The 19,267-nt window shown below is 49.4% G+C and overlaps 3 protein-coding genes across 6 annotated transcripts in view; 1 reads left to right on the top strand and 2 right to left on the bottom strand.

Moving 5' to 3' along the window:
• nrp2a (neuropilin 2a) overlaps nt 1-9,764 on the bottom strand; it is a 57,004-nt gene extending 47,240 nt beyond the window's left edge. For all 4 annotated transcript variants that reach the window (XM_052058718.1, XM_052058719.1, XM_052058721.1 and 1 more), the window contains exon 1: nt 9,184-9,764. In XM_052058718.1, coding sequence (XP_051914678.1) covers nt 9,184-9,259 — 76 coding nt within the window. In that variant the 5' untranslated portion in view covers nt 9,260-9,764. The remainder of the gene's footprint in view (nt 1-9,183) is intronic.
• abcb6a (ATP-binding cassette, sub-family B (MDR/TAP), member 6a) overlaps nt 1-19,267 on the bottom strand; it is a 139,137-nt gene that overhangs the window by 73,743 nt on the left and 46,127 nt on the right. The window lies entirely within an intron of this gene.
• rpl31 (ribosomal protein L31) overlaps nt 1-19,267 on the top strand; it is a 237,082-nt gene that overhangs the window by 197,055 nt on the left and 20,760 nt on the right. The gene's annotated exons all lie outside the window — the stretch shown is intronic.

The raw sequence follows: 19,267 nt of genomic DNA, 5'->3' as shown, positions 1-19,267 counted from the left end.
TCGTTTTCTGTCTGCTATCTCGGGGATCCACTTCCTTATTTTTTGTTGTGCACGAAGCGATCTGTCAATCGCTTCGGGCACAACGTGACAGAATTCTCCGGCCACCATGGATCCCGCAGACATGGAAAAGATCTTGTCCGCTCTGTACCGACAAGAGCAACAGATGAGTCCGCAGGGCCAAGCCCTTTCGGAACTCCGCAGCGCGGTTTCCATGCTGGCTCATCGGTTCGATAATTTCGAACCCCGTTTGGTACAGGTAGAGACACGGGGAGCACCTCCCCCCGTGGTTCGCCCTACCACCACTGAGGCTCTCGCATCATTCCCCACAATGATGAGGGAGTCCTCGCTTCCACACCCCCCACGTTACGGGGGTGAGCACGGGCAGTGTGGACAGTTTCTCCACCAATGCTCGCTCGTGTTCGACCAACAGCCTTCCGTCTATGCTAATGACGCCGCTAAAGTGGCATATATCATGAGCTTATTGACAGGTCCGGCGGCGTCATGGGCGATGGTGACGAGCGACGCGAAGCCGAGCCTCCGGTCTTCGCTCCACGAATTCGTTACGGCGTTCCGCCGGGTGTTCCACCATCGCGTGCGGGGCAGAGAGGCGGAGGGCCGGCTGCTCGAACTCCACCAGGGAAGGCGATCGGTGGCGGATTACTCGATCGAGTTCCAGATATTGGCCGCCCAGAGTGGCTACGGAGACCGAGCACTGTGTGGGCTGTTTCGCCAGGGATTAAATCCCCAGCTCAAGGATGAACTGGCGACCCGTGACCACAGTTCCGACCTGGCGGAGTTGATCGATCTCTCCCTACGATTAGACAACCGCCTGAGGGAGAGAGACCGGGAACGTGGAGGTGATCGGTTCCCGTCCCGGCATACCGCGGAGGAGCCGATGCAGCTAGGTGGCGAAGACGCTGTCTTGGAGGAGAGAAGGCGTCGACCCAGCGATCGGGCCATGTCTGACAGCGCCCAACAAGGTCCGCACGCTGTTCTCGGCCATCCGGAGTCGCCGCCCTCCCCTTACACCAAGTACTGTGAGTCGCGACCCCGCGTAGTACCTCCCGAGCCAAGGCGTATCGACCCCCGGCCGGGAAATCCCAACAGACTGGAACTCGAGGGGGAGATATTTGGGGAATCCCGGTCGCTGCGGGTTAGAGCCCTGGTAGACTCGGGGGCGGATGAATGTTTTATGGACACAGCTCTCGCGTCCGAGTTGGGTTGTGGTATTGAGGAGTTGGCTAATAAGAAGCGGGTTTGTGATCTCGATGGGCGCCCCCTGGCGGTAGTTACGTGTAGAACAGAACCACTGAAACTCCGCCTCTCCGGTAACCATGTCGAGCATCGCCGTTTTTATTTAATGCGGTCCCGTAATGCTCCGGTCATTCTTGGGTTGCCCTGGCTCAAGACCCACAACCCCGTAATTTCCTGGGAGCGCCCAGCAGTAGGCAGTTGGAGCGAATATTGTTATAAACACTGTCTACGATCGGCCATCGGGGAACATGAACGAACCAGTGTCGAAACCCCCGAAGCTATCTGCCTTGACGGAGTGCCAGATTGCTATCGGGACCTTCGTGAGGTTTTCAGCGAGGATCGCGCACGCGCTTTGCCCCCGCACCGTCCCTACGATTGCGCCATAGACCTGCAGCCGGGCGCTCCGTTGCCGACCTCACGGCTGTATCAGGTGTCCCAACCCGAGCGCGAGGCGCTAACGGAGTATATAAACAGCTCGCTCGCTGCAGGTCTCATTAGACCCTCGCAATCACCATTAGGTGCGGGGTTTTTCTTTGTGGGGAAAAAGGACAAAACCCTGCGACCGTGCGTGGATTATCGTGGGCTTAATGAGATCACGATTAAAAACAAGTACCCACTACCATTACTGGACTCCGCCTTCGCCCCTTTACAAACGGCCACTATTTTTTCCAAACTTGATTTACGCAGTGCATATCATTTGGTCCGCATCCGGGAGGGTGATGAATGGAAGACGGCTTTTAAGACCCCGTTAGGTCACTTCGAATATTTAGTCATGCCTTTCGGGCTGACAAACGCCCCCGCCGTCTTTCAAAATCTTATCAACGACGTGTTAAGAGACATGTTGAACATTTTTTGTTTTGTTTATCTCGATGACATTTTAATTTTCTCCCGGTCGTTGCAGGAACACCAGCGACATGTCAGGCTGGTGTTACAACGGTTACTAGAAAATCGGCTCTTCGTCAAGGCAGAGAAATGCGAATTCCATGTACCCGTCATCTCTTTCCTGGGCTTCATTGTCGAACAGGGCAAGTTACGGGCAGACCCCAGCAAGACGCAGGCAGTCACTAACTGGCCGGTTCCAACGAGCCGTAAGGAATTACAACGCTTTTTGGGGTTCGCAAACTTCTACCGGCGTTTTATCCGCGGTTACAGCCAGAAAGCGCTCCCCTTGACCCGGCTTACATCTATTAAGGCCCCCTTTAGGTGGGACCCGGCCGCGGACGCGTCATTCAAAGACCTAAAGGCGGCGTTTACCAGTCCCCCGGTATTACAACATCCTGTCCCTGATCTCCCGTTTGTCGTAGAGGTGGACGCCTCGGATTCGGGGGTGGGGGCGGTGCTGTCCCAGCGTTCTCCGGTCGACCAGAAGCTGCACCCCTGCGCCTTTTTCTCCCGTCGACTCAGCGCTGCCGAGTCGAATTACGACGTAGGTAATCGAGAACTGCTGGCCGTGGTAGCCGCCCTACAGGAATGGCGGCACTGGCTCGAGGGGGCGAAGGAGCCCTTCACAGTTTATACGGACCACAAGAATCTCGAGTACCTCCGCTCCGCAAGACGACTGAACGCCCGTCAGGCCCGGTGGGCCCTGTTCTTCACCCGTTTCCATTTTATCCTTACCTACTCCCCAGGGTCCAAAAATACCAAACCTGACGCCCTTTCCCGTCTCCACGACCCCGCTGAGAAGGACCGGTCTCCGGAGGCCATTCTCCCGGCCCAGTGCATTTTGGGGTCTTTGCAGTGGGAGATTGAGCAGCGGATCCAAGCTGCTCTGGAGGGGGTTCAGGCTCCGGCAGAATGCCCCACGGGGAGGCTGTTTGTGCCTCCGTCGCTGCGGTCGGAAGTCTTACAGTGGTGACACGGGTCTAAGGTCGCATGTCATCCTGGGGTGAACCGGACTATACAACTCGTCGCCCAGCGGTTCTGGTGGCCGGAGCTCCGGAGGGACGTGACGGACTTCGTCAGTGCCTGCACCTCCTGCGCCTGCGGCAAGTCCTCACGCCGGCCCCCGGCGGGGTTGCTCCAGCCGTTGCCCGTTCCGCCTCGTCCTTGGTTCCACATCGCCCTGGACTTCGTGACGGGCCTACCGCCATCCCGTGGGAGGACCGTCGTCCTCACGATCGTGGACCGGTTCTCCAAGGCTGCCCATTTTGTGCCTCTGTCCAGGTTACCCTCGGCGCTGGAGACCGCCGACCTCCTTATCCAGCACGTCTTTCGCCTCCACGGTATTCCACTGGACATTGTCTCGGACCGTGGGCCCCAGTTCGTATCCCGCGTCTGGAAGCGGTTCTGCCGGTCCCTCGGGGCCACGGCCAGTCTGACCTCGGGGTACCACCCCCAGTCCAATGGACAAGCCGAGCGTGCCAACCAGGATCTGGGGGCAGCCCTCCGCTGTGTGTGCCTTCACCGTCCCTCATCCTGGGTCGACCACTTACCCTGGGTGGAGTACGCGCACAACACCCTCGTCTCTTCTGCCACGGGTAGGTCCCCTTTCATGGCCGCCTACGGGTACCAGCCGCCGCTGTTCCCGTCCCAGGAGGGGCAGGTGGAGGTCCCCTCTGTGCAGCACCACCTTAAGCGGGCCCATCGCGTGTGGAAGGAGGCCCGGGCTGCGTTGTCCCGCACGGCGACCAGGAACCAGCGGATCGCGGATCGTCGCCGGCGCCCTGCTCCTTCGTACGTGGTGGGACAGAAGGTGTGGCTGGCAACGAGGGATCTTCGCCTGGCCGGCACGTCTGCGAAACTGGGACCCCGGTTTACTGGACCATTCGAGGTCGAGGCCGTCATCAGCCCAGCTGCAGTCAAGCTCCGGCTACCACCCACCATGAAGGTTCACCCCGTCTTCCACGTCTCCCTACTCAAACCCGTGTCTTCCAGTGACTTGGCTCCTCCTCCCGCGCCGCCGCCCCCTCCGCGGGTCGTCGACGGTGACCCGGTGTACACGGTTCGTGCCATCCTGGACTCTCGGCGCAGGGGAAAGGGGTTCCAGTATCTGGTCGACTGGGAGGGCTACGGGCCTGAGGAGCGGCAGTGGGTGCCTCGCTCCTGGATCCTTGATCCGTCCCTTTTGCGCGACTTCCACACTGCACACCCTTCCAAACCGGGTAGGCCGCCGGGAGGCGTCCATTGAGGGGGGGGTACTGTCACGTCGCGCGTCCGCCAGCAGGTGGCGGGTCTTCTCCTCCGCCATTCGGCACACCTGCCCGTAATTTCGGGCTGATTACCCCCCTTTATTTTGAGACTCCGGCAGTCATCTCACTGCCGGAGAATTCCACGCCGCGCCATTGTTCCTTCGCGAAAGTAAAACCTAAATTAATATTACTCATTGTTTCCTAGCCTTTTGGCAATTGTATCGTCGTACCAATTATTGATTGTATTTAAATTATTCCTATAGTCTATTCAGATATTCCTCGCTTTTGTTTTCCGCGAGCGTTTTCTGTTGTCACCTTATTTGTACCCTGGTCCTTATTTGACCAGCGCCTTTTGTTATTCTTCTTGTCGGGTATTTTGTGTTCCGTATTAAAGACTTCTTTTGTTCTTTGACAAGATCTCGTTTTCTGTCTGCTATCTCGGGGATCCACTTCCTTATTTTTTGTTGTGCACGAAGCGATCTGTCAATCGCTTCGGGCACAACGTGACATGCGCCGGCTTGAATCTTTGTGTACAATGCATCTTTTATTACTTTTGCAATTGCAGGCATCATGAGTTTTTGCTGGAGCCAGCCTGATAGGTCTTCTCAAAGATAAGAGCCACCGGTGGCTGAAGGTTTCGTTCATACCTGTGTGTAGCTGCTCAGGTGCTATTGATTTGGTTGCAAATCATGTGGGCTTCAATGTAAAGCGATACTTTGACAAGCGTTTATTGCTATTCTTGCATATTGTTTGAAAAAACGGCGAAAACAACAATAAAGGAAGCGAAAAAGGTGCACCACAGGCTTGAAGTGTAATAGACCCGTCAAACGTTGACATTTCCACCTCCTATCGTGCTTAAAAGGCACACTTAAGATTCTTTGACATTTGAAAGCGCTGCAATGACTTCCTCTGAGGAGAGACGCCCACGTGTACTATTGTACACGTCTTCCTGGCGGGGAAGATTTGAGCCTTTTGGGAAAGCTGCCCACCAAGTAGCTCTCAGTCTCATGATGATTGGAAAGTTGAAAGGTGTACACGCGCACACCCACACCCACACCCACACAAGCGTGCACGCACACACTCATAAGTGGGGTGCGTACAGAGCAAATGTGTGCAGAGGTGCGCCAAGCCCTCCGTAGATTGTGGCAGGTTAGATATATTCCCATTTGTAACATTTTAATCACTGTTCAAAAAGACCCCAAATGTGATGAGGGAAATATGCATTGGATGTGGTGGACCGGAGATGACCAACACAGCACAACCCCCCCCCCCCCCCCCAAAAAAAAAATAATATCTCCCTGAGTCCCAAGAAACCTGTAAGAGGCAACCTGGTGGCATCCAAAAAGGAAAAAAAAAAAGAGTCAGGGAGAAGCTGCACCCGTGATCTTATCTTATCTAAAAACTGTACCTTGTGGTTGCAAACGCTTCTCCTTCTTATTGATGTGGCTTTTGAGAAATATTATACACACACAATAATGTGGCTCGCAACAGCGCAAGCGTCAGGCTTCTTCGTATTCGGCTTTTGCCCTTTCACATTTCGTGCGCAGGCGTGGCCGCGTCTCTTTGGCATGAATTAATGTGCACAAAACTTTCTGCACGCGTGGATTTAATTGCAACGTTTCATTTCATTCTCCGGGTTTGAGCACCCACATCCAGTCAGATCCAGACATCTCGGCACAACGCAGCCATCGCCTTATCTTCATTCATTATTTGTGAAAATGTGCATATGTCTGCATCTAGCGCTCATTTCTATTAGCGGCCTTATCTGGAAAGGGTGGTGTAACGCTCTGGGAGAAGCGGCGAATGTGAAGGGAGGCTGATAAATGCCCCCATCATTCCCAGTGTAACCACCCCGCGTCTACGCCCCACCCCACCCCACCTTAATTAAAACCGCTATCACCCGGAGTGAGGGAATGAGAGGAGCGAGTGAGCAGCGCTCATCCATTCAGTCCGGCGCTTTCATCTCAGCCGTCCTCCAGCAGACCAGACTCAGGAAAAGGATGAGGTGGAGTGACGAAGAAAGAAAGTCCACTCGCATTCGCGCCAAACTGAATGCCTTTTCCGGGTGTCATTTATTGGGAACATTCTGCACATTACATAACGAGTTTCCACATGATTGACAATTACCGACGCTGATCATGCGACGGAAATGCTTGCCGAATTGCTTTTTGGTCACCAGTTTTAAATCTTTAACGGGATTTGGTTCCCTAACAAAGGCCACTTTCAGGAGAGATAATGTCATCCCCCATGACCATCTTTTTTTACTTCCATTCTTCTTCCTTTCTACTCTTCCCTCCCTAACAGGATAAGTGGCCCACGCTAATCAGCTAAATGCACAGTGCTGCCCATTGTGATCGATGATTCAATGGATCAATCGGGTAAACAGATGGTTGCGGGGGCCTGCGGGGTGAATACCGGCGACCTAATCCTGAACGCTACCTGACTGCAGTATCATGTCTCCTTGCCTCCCCGGCGGTCTTTTTCCTCGCGCTTCTCCAGAGACACACTTACGCCAGCCAACGTCAGCAGGGGAGAAGCGTGAAGAATTACTATTTTGCTGCATGGCTCGTTGGCGATTTGCTGACACCCTGTTCTGAATGCATTTTTTTTTCACAGGATCACACACTCGCAATGCTAACACTTGAACCCCATTCTTGAATAACAATAAATCCTGTATGCTTTGCCAAACTTGGTGCTCTCATCTACTAAGCCAGTCCCTCCCGGGCCATTAAAATAAAGCCATGTGAAAGACCCAGCTCTGATCTATTTGTGGAGGTCTCGCGGCAGGCTGTTTGCATGCATGGATACCTGACTCATATTGAACAGGCCGCTCGCACAAGTAACGCTGAGACGTGACCTTGTTTTCACAGCTGATACCTCTGAGACCGAGGCAGATTTAAAGATTCGAAGGGCGGTGCGGGGGAAGACGTGAGACAAACAACAAACAGCGCAAAAAAAAAAAAAACGCACGAGGTGGCAAAATGAGAAGCAGCCTGAAGCGAGCATTTGAAAAACAAATGATTAAATGAGCAGAGCCAACTCTGGGAGAAAACGATACCATAGGTGGAGGCGCTGCACAACCGCCCACTCAATAAACATGCAAATGAGCTGCTTAATGGAGGGAATATTAATCCTTGTGGTTCTGGTAATTAATGTACACGTCAGCGAGTCAAGCTTGCAGCACAAGTGTGGAAGGAAAGTTTGGTGAGCAGCCTTGAAAACGGACAAACTGATGACAGTCATGGCCACGGTAGTCAGTCACTTGCAGGAAATCAAGCTCCACTAGGCGCTGGATGCTTTTCTTCACATTTAAGGGAGGCCACTTGCTAAAACGTCTCTTTAAAGAGGCGCTGATGGGAGCGTCAACTCACAAGGGAGCCACTGTCTGTGAATTCACTCTCACTTCTTGAACTTTGATCTTCTCTGCCTCTGTCCATTTTAACTCGGTGACCCAGCATGCTTTGATATTGCCCTCTGGCATGAACAGCCTACCCCCCACACCCTCCGAGTCAAGTCTCCCTCCTTCACGTTATGCTTTGGCGGATGCCGCACATCTCCACACACAACTCTGTGTCTCGAGGTCCCCGAGGCTGCCTGCCTGCTTGGCCTTCAGGCTGCTCCCTTCCTGCCTCTCCCGCCTCTGCCGCCGACTGTAATGTGGCTCTTGAGGCAGACTCTTGGCAGGGAGACACAGAAGAAGGAGGGGATGGAGCTTCTTGGGCTGTTACTGCCAAGAGGTCCACATCTGTCTAGCATCAGCGGTACATAGGCAGACCGTAAAACACACACACACACACACGCACACGCACACACAATTACAAACAGCCAGAGGAGCTGCTGATGGAACAGGTAGCCAAAAAGAGGAAGATGCCATAAAGGCAATAGTCACCATCTGTGAGGTCATATTTACTCCCGACTCCTCCCGATGACTAACAGCAATAAAACAAAACAGAATTTTCGACGTGTATAATTTAGTAACGTGCATATAAAATAACGCAATTAGAAATACACTTTTGAAAACAGCACACGCATCCTTTCTTCACTTTATTTTAGAAAATCTACAAGGATTTAGTTTATAATGTCTACATTTTGGTCTTTATAAGTGACGTTATATTCACCTGTCACAAAAAAAGAAATCTACAGAGTTTGCATGCTGCGCACATTTTTACAATGATGAGATAAACAAATGACTATCATCATTTATCGTGGAAAATCTACACATCTCGTAATTCAAACATTTCGATAACGATGAATTAAATTGGGAAAACATCAATTTGGCTGCCTCAAACTAAATCAAAACAAAAAATCACTCATTGATATTAATGCCAAAGGGTTTACAAATAACAACGTTTGAAACGTAACACTAAAAAAAGTGCGTGTAATAAATCGAGGAACTTGTTTGATTTTTTTCACAAAAGCAGCTGCTGCGCTGTTTTGTTTTGTTGTTCTCAATTGTGCGTGTTCCGTAGCGTTTACGCGCGCGGGGGGTCGCAGGAGCTGCCGGCTGGCTGGCAGACATGCGAGCCAGCCGAATCGGAGGCGATAATGAAGGGCGCCGATTTTTACACCCCGATGCAGATTACAGAAGTACCGATTAGGCTCCATTTAGCCTTCCTATAAACAAGTTATTGATCAGCTGTATCACGCTTTTTGGACACCGCTGAGTGTTTTCTGAATTGGAGTTTAATTATTTGTATTCTTAAAGTTTAAGGGAATAGTGAACTTGGGTTGATGGGATTTATGAAGCCGGACTCAAGATTCTACGAGATGTTGCACTCAGACTTATGTTTGAAAAACTTACCGCTTTCTCCTCTGATCCGCAGCACCACATGACAGAGTGCCAAGAACCATCCAAACAGCGAGCGCACGAAATCCATCTTGGAAGACGCAGTGACCCGGTGTCAATTTTCCAATCTTTCCACTCGTAGAAGTTAAAATGTGTTCCACATCCCTTCGTGAAGAAACGGGAATGAGTTCAATAATCCCACGGCGCGCATTCAGTCACCGTCGACGTGTTATAAAACGAAATAAAAACGTCTTTAATTTGCCTCATGCCATGTACTGGCAGAACATTCACATTCGAGGAGATGTTAAAGTCACCCAAAAAGGGATCTGACTCCGTCGTAAGGGAGTCAGAAGGATCCGTGGAATGTTGCAGTCCGGCTCCGGGGTGCGCCTCTCTGGTCCACGCGTGATTTACGCACACGGGGGGGGGGGGGGGGGGCGGTTAGCCTCTCGTGAAGCGGACAGGTCCACGGCAGTGTCACACTTGAGTGGAGCGCACGGAGCAGAATGTGTGCGCCTTTCCACGAGTAGCTCAACCTGAGATCTGCACTGTACCCAGCATGCGCCCTCTGTGCGTAACAGTTGTGTGTGTCTGAATGGGGGGGGGGGGGGGGGGGGGCAAGAGAGAGAGAGAGAGAGAGAGAGAGAGAGAGAGAGAGAAAAGAGGCGTCTTGCTTTTGAGCCCAGCAGCTATCGCATTACCGTCACCACGCCTTGGCCCCGCCCCCTCCGAGCGATTGCCGAATTCAGGGGAGAGAGAAAGAGAGAGGAAAGGCGGGCGACTGGAGGAGCTGGGGCTGAACGTGCACGCGCCCTCACTCCCCTCACACAGACAAGCGTGAGACGATCAGAGTAGAGATAGGAAGCCGTCCACACAGATAAGACACCGTCCCACAAAGCAAACACCTCCCAAGGCTGTTTGCAAAGAGCGGGAGGGGGAGACCGTCCAAGAAAGGGCCAGGGAAAAGAGTGAGGGCTGTGGTACTATCTGTGCAAAAGGGTGGGGTGCACAACAAATGGCACGTGGTGGCCTTTCACCACAAAAACACATGAAACAACCTCGCCATTGTGCTCAACCTTGATCCATTGGCGTAGCGGAGCCCACCTCAGCTCAGCCCAGGTTTTGCCCTGCAATCAGTGGGACTAAATTCACAGTGGCGGCGAACTAATGACACGCTAGCGATCCCAAAATAATCTGCTGAGAAAGTCCTACCCATGCGCCCTGCCCATGGCTTGAGTTACTATGTAATAAAAGGGCTCGACATCATGAGGCCTCATTGGCATCGTTATTTGAGCTGGCAAAAGGTGCCTTCTCAAAAGGGCCCGGCACACGGGAAGCTTTGGGAGGCGGTGAAATGTTGCGGATTTTGAATGCGCCCAGGCATACCAAGGAAGTCCAACGCCACTGCGGTCGGACGAGTCATCACAGCAAAAAAAAATAAAACATTCCGGAAAAATACGCCTGTTCCCACAAAACTTCATTCCGAATTGTTGTCATGCATGATGACACACAAAATGTTGTCATTCACGAGACAAATGAACTTGTTGAGTGCTTTGCTTTTGCGTTGACTTTTTCTGGGTACTTTGCTCCACACACGACCATGAAGTTTCCACCATCAGGGATAATAAATGTACAATAAAAGAGAAGAAACGCGTGTACATTCTGTCAAGCGAGCCGACTCACATTCACAGCAATAAATTTCACTTGCTATAAAAGTCAGGTGAGTTTTTAATATATCATTTTTTTGGATTGTTTTTCTTCTCAATTCTTACAGTGTCCTACTTATTTTTCTCTTGTATGACATCTATGCACCTCTCCAACTGTATCCCCTCTCACATTTTTGAAAAAAAAAAAAAAAAACAGTGAATCTTCCATCTTCCGCCTGTGCCTCTTGTTTTGAAACGCAGAATGTTGACGGACAAATTTGCCAGCTTCACAGATGGTTTCACAGGCGTAACACTGGGAGAGCGATTCCATGAGAGGAATTGGCGAAAAGTCTCACCACTCAGTTGTGTTGAAAGCAATTGTTGCGGTCAAAAACACTCTTTTTAGATGTCACATACTGTATGTGACTGTTACGAATGTTAAAATCCGTCCATTTACTTTCTCCTGAGCATCGAGCTTGTCCTCATTCGGGTTGTGGGTGAGCTTGAGCCTATTCCAGATGACCTTGAGCCAGGTCGTGGCATACATCCTGGACTGCTGGCGAGTCTTCAAGGAGCCTAACACACCAGAGAAAACCAACGCAAACACATGGGGAGAACAAGAATTCACATTTGACACTCTGAACTGTAAGGCAGACGTAATCAGCTTTCAACGTCCTGAGTTACGTAAACCCAGACCAGATTGGACGAAACCTTTCAGACTCACTGTCAAGCAATAATTAAGTAGAGTCTGAGCAAAAAAAAAAAAAAGAAAAAAGAATAAATGCAAGTTTTGGTCCAGCCACCAGATTTTGATCACATTGCCTGTTCCATATTTATAGTGCACAGACTAATTGCAAAGCCAACTAATTCTCTCAAACACTTTTCTCTTCTGACATTGTGGCCAGACAGTTGGCTGAATCATGTAAACAGTAGCCATAAATGTGTCTAGTTTTGCAAGGAGTATGTTGTCACCATTTGGAAATTGAGTGTACAGCAGTGAGTTGGGTGTTCCAAAAATGACAAACTCAGTGCAATGCAGCGTGCGTGCTTTTGCGGTAGATATTAATAGTTTTGGAAACTGAGTTCCAAAAATGACTGTTAAGGTTTAAACATTCAGAAAAAAAACCTAACAACAATATGATCACACGGTAATCATCCAAATGACACAAAGATTAATATACTGTGTCATGGGAGTGGATAAAGTTATTGAACATCGACATTAACCTGAATATCAAGCACATAATTTTCAAAATAGAAAACCGTCTCACATATAAGCAGCACGGATCCAACTAATTCGCTAACCACTCGTCCACCGTGATGTGCATTTTAAAATGTGACGTCCAGCACAGTTAGAGGAAGACCAACGTCTTGGAAAAGATTGTTTGAACCAGAGGAGGAAAGACAGAAGCAACAGTTTTCAAGTTTCAGGCTTCGTTTTTGAAGACAGCATATCCAGCAAGAGCTCCCATGCAGGAATAAAAAGAATTCAGTACCCTTGACTGAAGGTTCCATGACAACTGTGTGTGTGTGTTAACCCCCCCCCCCACTCACATGGGTGACTTCGCCATCAACTTCTTGCAGCATGTCAGTCACTTTTTAGACCACCTCCGGCCCGAGGGAGCTGTCAAATGTCACTCAGATTGTCTTATCTGGGCCTTCTGGTGGCGTATGCTGGGCATCGAGCAATGAATCATTTGGACTGATGTTTTGACTTCAACTTCAAGCATATAAACTAAAATGGAGTTGGCGCTGGGTAGGGTGGGAACCCTAACCTCAGCACTGACCTCTTGCACTGAGAATGAGATAAAGAGTAAGACAGTGTTTTTAGCTCCATGCAACCCTGTTCGACCACAACTACCCCCACTCTCATTCCTCAGGGGTCATGTGATACCCCTCGCGCCCATTTGTCAACACCCCCCCACACCCCCCATGTGCTCTCCCCTAACATTAGGTCAATGCTTGGCTAATGGAGGGCAACAGTCCATGGGAGGACTTGGGGGGGGGGGGCGGGCAAAGGAGTTGTTTGAAGAAATATTTTGTGCAGATCCTAACAAGGACAGCTGATACTCCAATCAAGTCCATCCACAAATGTTTTTTTTTGAAGTCTGGGTGAAATATTTCACCAGGGGAAGAAATCATTGTCAGAGAGGGCTGAGCTATCGAACATCGGCAACATTTTTTGGCCACGACATTCATCAAGGAGGAGACTCTGTGCTTGGTGGTTGCGCCTTCTCGGCAGCATGGGTATACCAGCACTGTTTTTGACTGGAGGAATGTCGGCGCCATTTGACTGTCGTTGCTGGACAGTCCCGGGGCGCTTGTGTCTTGCGCTTGTAATGGGCAGCATTTTTCACAGCCCCGCTTTGTTCAGCGGAGAGATCGGTGCTGTTGAACGGTCTGCGGCTGGATGGATGGAGGTCTTGAGGAGCCAACGATGAGAAGAAAGGAGCGTTGGCGCGGAGTGCCGATGCGGATTTGGAGCTGGGAGTCGCGGCTTGGAGTTTGAAGCGGATTATGTGGGACAGGAGAAGTGAACTAATCTCTTTTCGTCAATGGACGCTACAGCTTCGTGTTTGCTTTCAAAACTTTGCTTGTAGCAGACGTGTGCACATTTTCAGCATGATGTCTCTGATCCACTGGTGAAAGGACACTTTGATCCTCTCCTCTTTCATCTATAACTGCTTCAGACAACAAAGTGTATGCGGAAAAGTGGTGAAGATTGCACGACTGTCTCTGTCCTATGTGTTGTCTTGTGTTATTTTTGTTATTTTTTACTTCAAAATGGTGCCGCGAGAGTGGCTGCCTTTCCAGCAGCTCCTATTTTTTTGTTGTTCTACTTCATCCTTTCATAACTTTGCTGCTGTGAATCTGGAATTTCTCCATTGCGAGACTAATAAAGGTTTTCTTAGTTTTCTTAAAAGTCTTGGGACAAGTGGCCAGACGCACCTCAGCATACGTGTCCTTGCCCATGAAAGAGAGCAGAACGCAAGATGCCATGCTGTATCTCATCTCAAAGTTGGCCTGGAATCTGACAGCATGACTGATAAGACCCCCACCCATACATTTCACTCTCTCAGCTTTAGCAGGCCACCCACGACAACAATCATCAGACAATTTTGCCAGTCAGCGCGCTCAAGGTTGAAGTGTTATTGAGTGCTTCTTAACTCCTGCTCATCAAAGACTCAATTGAGATTTGCCCCTATCTCAGTGTTTGAAGAGAAAGAGGAGGGGGCCAAGAGAACAGTAAGTCCAGCAAGTTTGGAGATTCGCAATCCCCTTTGAAATTCATTGGTGTTGTGCCTCAGTGCCGAAATTCTTCCCATTTCTTTTTATGACAGCGGCGTGAAACGAAGACTGAGGCGTCTGCAAGTCAACAACATTTGGTGTAGTTTTACCTCCGCTGACCCAGATTGTGGCATGATAAAAATTTCATCTGATCTCAATCTCAAAGGCCCATCTGCATGTGAATGCACAGTCAGAGTCTTGCAGCCCGTTTTCTCCAAAATAGCAGAGACCTCGTCGCCACTTTTGCTATTTCTTGCTGCTGTACGGTCAATCCAAGGTAACCATTACAAGGAGTGGTCCAGCATGTGTTGCGGTGTGAGGCTGGGCAGCCTGGATGGAAACATCTGGATGTCATGCAGCTCCTCCTCCTGAACAAGCTGCTTGCAGTAAAAAGAGGAAGAAAAAAGAAAAAAGTCAAACTAACTGTCTGTCGGTCTACATATTAATTTGCTATGCCCGGGCGGGCCTGCTGGGGCAGGCAACTGCGCGAGGGAAGCACTCAGGCTCCGGGAGCTATATGTGAAAGTAAGAGTCAACCCATTGTTGAATTCAGCAGCATCTTGGCAAACGATACAAAGTAAACGAAAAACAAAATGCCATTAAAAAAAAAAGTGCACCATATTAGCAGAGCGGTGACAGTTTTTGATAGGGTGATCATTTTGTCCCATATCTGATCAGAATATATGCAACTGTGTTGATTTTGCTTGATTCCGGTGCTCGGTTAGGTTGTGGCTTTCTTCTGCTGTCAGAGAATGTTGTTTGCTTGCTTTAATTGCAAGACGCCCGCTTTATTCCCCAGCCACCTCCGGTTTATGATGCAGCATCATTAGCCACTGTGTGCTGTGGGAGACTCTTCTTCTCCTCCACCAGGATCCATTTTACGTCTGCTCGACCTCTTTTCATCTCCTTCCACCGGCCGGCTGTGGATCTTTATTGGCACATCAAAGTGACCTTCATCACCCCCGTTTCCCTCCGAAACCCCCCACCTTCCACACCGCGCCATTGCTTCACTTTAGCAAAGCGAAAAGACTCCGGGGACGTACGGGGCTTACGGCGCACGTGTTCCAGATGGCAATCCAATACCTGACAGGAGTGGTTTTCAAATGAAACCTCTACAAAAAAAAAGAAGATGTCTGCTGCAGCAGTCGGAAAGGATAGCCTTGTGTTCTCAACATTTTGAAGTGTCCCTCGGGCCTGCTCAAATGATGTCATTTGGAGTGAGTTGTGCGTAACAAAGAGATTTGATGCCATTCTACACGTCTTGTTTATTGTGAGGGGCTTTTATTGCGTTGCGAGCTCAAGCGCAGAGCTGAGCACTCGACCAGAAGTGTATGCTAATGAGAAAGTGAGAGTTGATTGTTTCAGAGAGGGGGAGGGGCAATTCAAGGAATCAGGGCTGTGGAAACCGCGAAAAGTGAAGCCCCGGGGTGTCAAACTTTCATCATGGGTCACAGCCTTGCTATGGGTTCCTCTCAGGGTGCCGGTTGCAACGGTGAAATCATATAAAGGTTAAGTCCCCCAAAATACAATTTGTGGTCTTAAATCCAAGTCCACATTTCACAGCGATCAATGAAAGCCTCTGGTCCAACCTCTCCTATCCAGGGAAGGAAAAACTCAGCGATAAACCATTTCGGAACAAACTCCGCGAAGTGATCACAGATGGAGGGATCCTCCTTCCAGGATGAGCAGGCAGCAGTGGATGCCAAGTGGGCAACATTAATGACACGACAAAGAAAATGAAAACAGCATGAGATTCCGTTAGATGAAATGAAGTGCTGCAGGGAGACGCCTCTGGGAAGTTGTCCTATCTTGGTTGGCTGGCGCAGAGTCCTCCACAGCAGCAGCAATAGCAGCAACACTTCACTCATCGCTACCCTATTGTGAGACAGGGCAGGAGACAAGTTGCTGGTTTAACCAAAGCAGAGTGCAGCACTCAGTCTTAAATCGAGGTAGCTGCTACCCATTTCCATGGGTGGGGCATTCATCAAGATTACTGGAACCCGAATAGAGAATTGTCGCGATTCTGCTGACTTCTTTTGAAGTCAGCCGTGAGCGTAACGCTTGGAAGGGAACACAAGTCAGCAAGATAGTGAGGCTCTCAGCCATTTAATATCTTTGTACTTTGCAAGGACCATAGCAAAACCTTAACATCACATTTCAGCTGGGGCCAGCGCAAGGAGGTCCGTGTATAGGGGTCATATGATCCAACTCTCTGGCCCTTGCTGCGGTATTTCAATGTTAGACATGGGAAGACCACAAATCAACATGTTAGACTAGTCAAGGTGATATCAAACGAAGGCATGAGCTACGGTCATACTCGTGATTGCATGATTTTCTTTCAGCTGGTCAAATACAATTTCTATTGCAAACAGATCTACGCCTTGGGGGTCTCAATAACTAGGAAGTCATTGTTCGCCGTGCTATGCACAGTCAGGGTTCCACGAAACAAAACCAACACACGGCACATCCGCAACATATGCAGGACCAAGTCCAACTAAAAAAAAAAAAAAAAGCAAGGTTTGGCTGGCCTTAATTCACTTTTTCTTGGCTGTTAACTTCACTTGTATCTCATGCGCCGACTTGCATTTCCCATGTGGCGTATCGATGGATTGTTACTGTTTTCCTCAATAAGCCTTTTTCAGACACAAGAGCTGAAAAAAGATCATTACGAGAAACATACAATAACATCTAACAAAACATGATCAACTACATCGTGTGGTAATCACTGTTTTAGAGTCCAATGTTGGCTTAAAACTATTGCAATCCTGCAAAGATTTGAACTAAAATGGCTGCGCGTTACATTACAGCAGAAGAGAAACATCATGAAGAGAAACTTAAAACAAAGTGAAATGTGCAAAGTGCAGGATTTTCGACAATGGAATTATTCCACTAAAATCAGCCAATTAAAAGGAGGGCGATAAGGACGATGCGAAGATAAAAAAAAAAAAAAACGGAGGAGATTTGCTGTGGAGGTTGATGAGGGCGAGGCGAAGGGCATACAAGAGGAAAAGTCCTATTTAAAGGGATGGCAAGAAGCAGCACCAGCACCGGAGGAGGCCACTTAAGATGACAATTAAAAAAAAGAAAAAAAAAGGAAGAAGCTTGGAAAAGGGGGGATTTGTCCATATGGTTTCACCCAGCTGTGTTCACATTACCATGGTAATCTTATCAATCGGAGACGGCTAAGCACTCAGCTCCATTAGTGGAACCAAATCCATTTCCAGTCTTTTGACCACAAAGGTAACATCTGTGTCAGCCAACTCAGTAACTGGTCGTGCGCCGCCGCCATCGTGCGGGCACGCGCGTGCTCTTTGTGTGCCTCCTTTGGCACTGATTGACCTTGATATGCACCACTGGATGGAAAATGGAGTGCATCTTTGTCGCCTTGAGGCAAGATGGGGCGACAACGATGCTGTCTGGCCTACATGGTGGCACAAAGGAGCATCTAGGCAAGAGACTGTGAGGTCGTCGAGGTTGTAGCGCACACAAGACGCGTGACTAAAAGGAGACAGGTGAACAAGACGGGGCCCAGATCCATCATTATTTCGCCATGGAGATAGAATATCAAATCCCGTCCAGGCGCCTAATATATTCTGATGGGGGGAAGAGGGGAGAGAGAGATGTAAGACACATGAAATCTGATGGAGAATGACACTCCATCTTGCTGAACTGTAATCCAATAAAGTCTCCCGAGTTTCCTCATGGTTAATCAATGCGACAGAAAAACAAATGCAGTATCAGTCAATAAGCGGCCGTCTGGGTAAACAGTCATGGTTTCCGCGAGTCCGCGCTCCCGCCAACGGCGGGGGAAGAATGACATGCTATCTTTGGTATGCAGATGAGGTTGACTTGGAATGGAAAAAGAGGCTTTGCGCTCGGGCTATTATCAAACCTGCCGTGACCTCAGGTGAAGCCGAGTGGAACCAAAGTGAAGATGGATGAAGATCAATGGGTGACAGGGCAAACACAACAAACAAGTTTATCTGAGAAGAGCAGTTGAGGTCGTCTCACGAAATTGTGCAACTATCCACACGTGTTTTCGCCTTACGATTGTTGACCATCTACCGGCCCCCATGCAACCATGATGTGACGCCGCAGCGTATCTTGCTTGCCACATGCGTCCAAACTGCAATCGTTAGCAGACAGCAGACAGGCTAGTTAGACTCTCACTCACATGTGAGTGGGTACATGCAGGTCTGCATCTTGTAAATAAAGTCGCAGAGCAATGCAAAACTAATTAGCTGCTTAATTAATATCACCTCGAACACACCTGCACTACCCGGCTCAATGAGCTACGGCCCATTGGAGCAGAAAGGTGTGTGTGTGTGTGTGTGCGCGCGCGCGTGCATGTGTGCCTGTGTGCGTGCATGCGTGCGCACATTTCTGTAATAAGGACTTGCTCGTTACTTTGTCGTCAACATGTGATGATAGGCTGGCCATATGTCCTGTTTACCGCAAGTGTCCTCTTTCTCGAATGGTCTCTAAGTGGTAAGATTCAACCACCACTGGTTGACTTCTCATGCAGTGATTGGCCGGTCCATATGCCAAGAATTAGGAGTCGCATCAACCATTGCCACAGTGTCTTGTTTTTAGAAAAAGTCAAATATTCGACCCTGTTCCTCATTTCACATGAACAACCTGCAGTGAAAGAAAAAATGGAGTGATATTTAAATCCAAAAAGAAATTCACTCAGTACTTTAAAGTCAATTTTACAAAGACACATGTTATTTATTTATTTATTTATTTATTTATTTATTTATTGTTTTATTATTTATTTATTGTCCCTAGGTGTGTGAGTGTGAGTGTGACTGGTTGTTCGTTTCTGTGTGGCTGGCAACCGATTCAGGGTGTCCCCCGCCTACTGCCCGAAGACAGCTGGGATAGGCTCCAGCACCCCCCGCGACCCTAGTGAGGATCATGCGGCTCGGAAGATGAATGAATGAATGAATATTTATTTATGTATTATTTTTTTATTGTTGTTTAAATAGAGAATCTTGGGCAGTCCGGTGGTTGACTAGAGCGTTGGCCTCACAGTGCCGAGGTGCAGGTTTCGATATACGGTTCTGGCCTTCTTGTGTGTGGTGTTTGCATGTTCTCCCCGTGACTGCGTGGGTTTACTCTGGGTGCTCCGTTTTCCTCCCACATTCCAAAAACATGCAGGGCATGTT

The sequence above is a fragment of the Hippocampus zosterae genome, chromosome 2 (assembly GCF_025434085.1).
Source record: "Hippocampus zosterae strain Florida chromosome 2, ASM2543408v3, whole genome shotgun sequence".
Lineage (NCBI taxonomy): Eukaryota > Metazoa > Chordata > Actinopteri > Syngnathiformes > Syngnathidae > Hippocampus > Hippocampus zosterae.
Note: the sequence above shows the minus strand (reverse complement) of the source record. Positions and strands in the feature narration are given on the sequence as shown.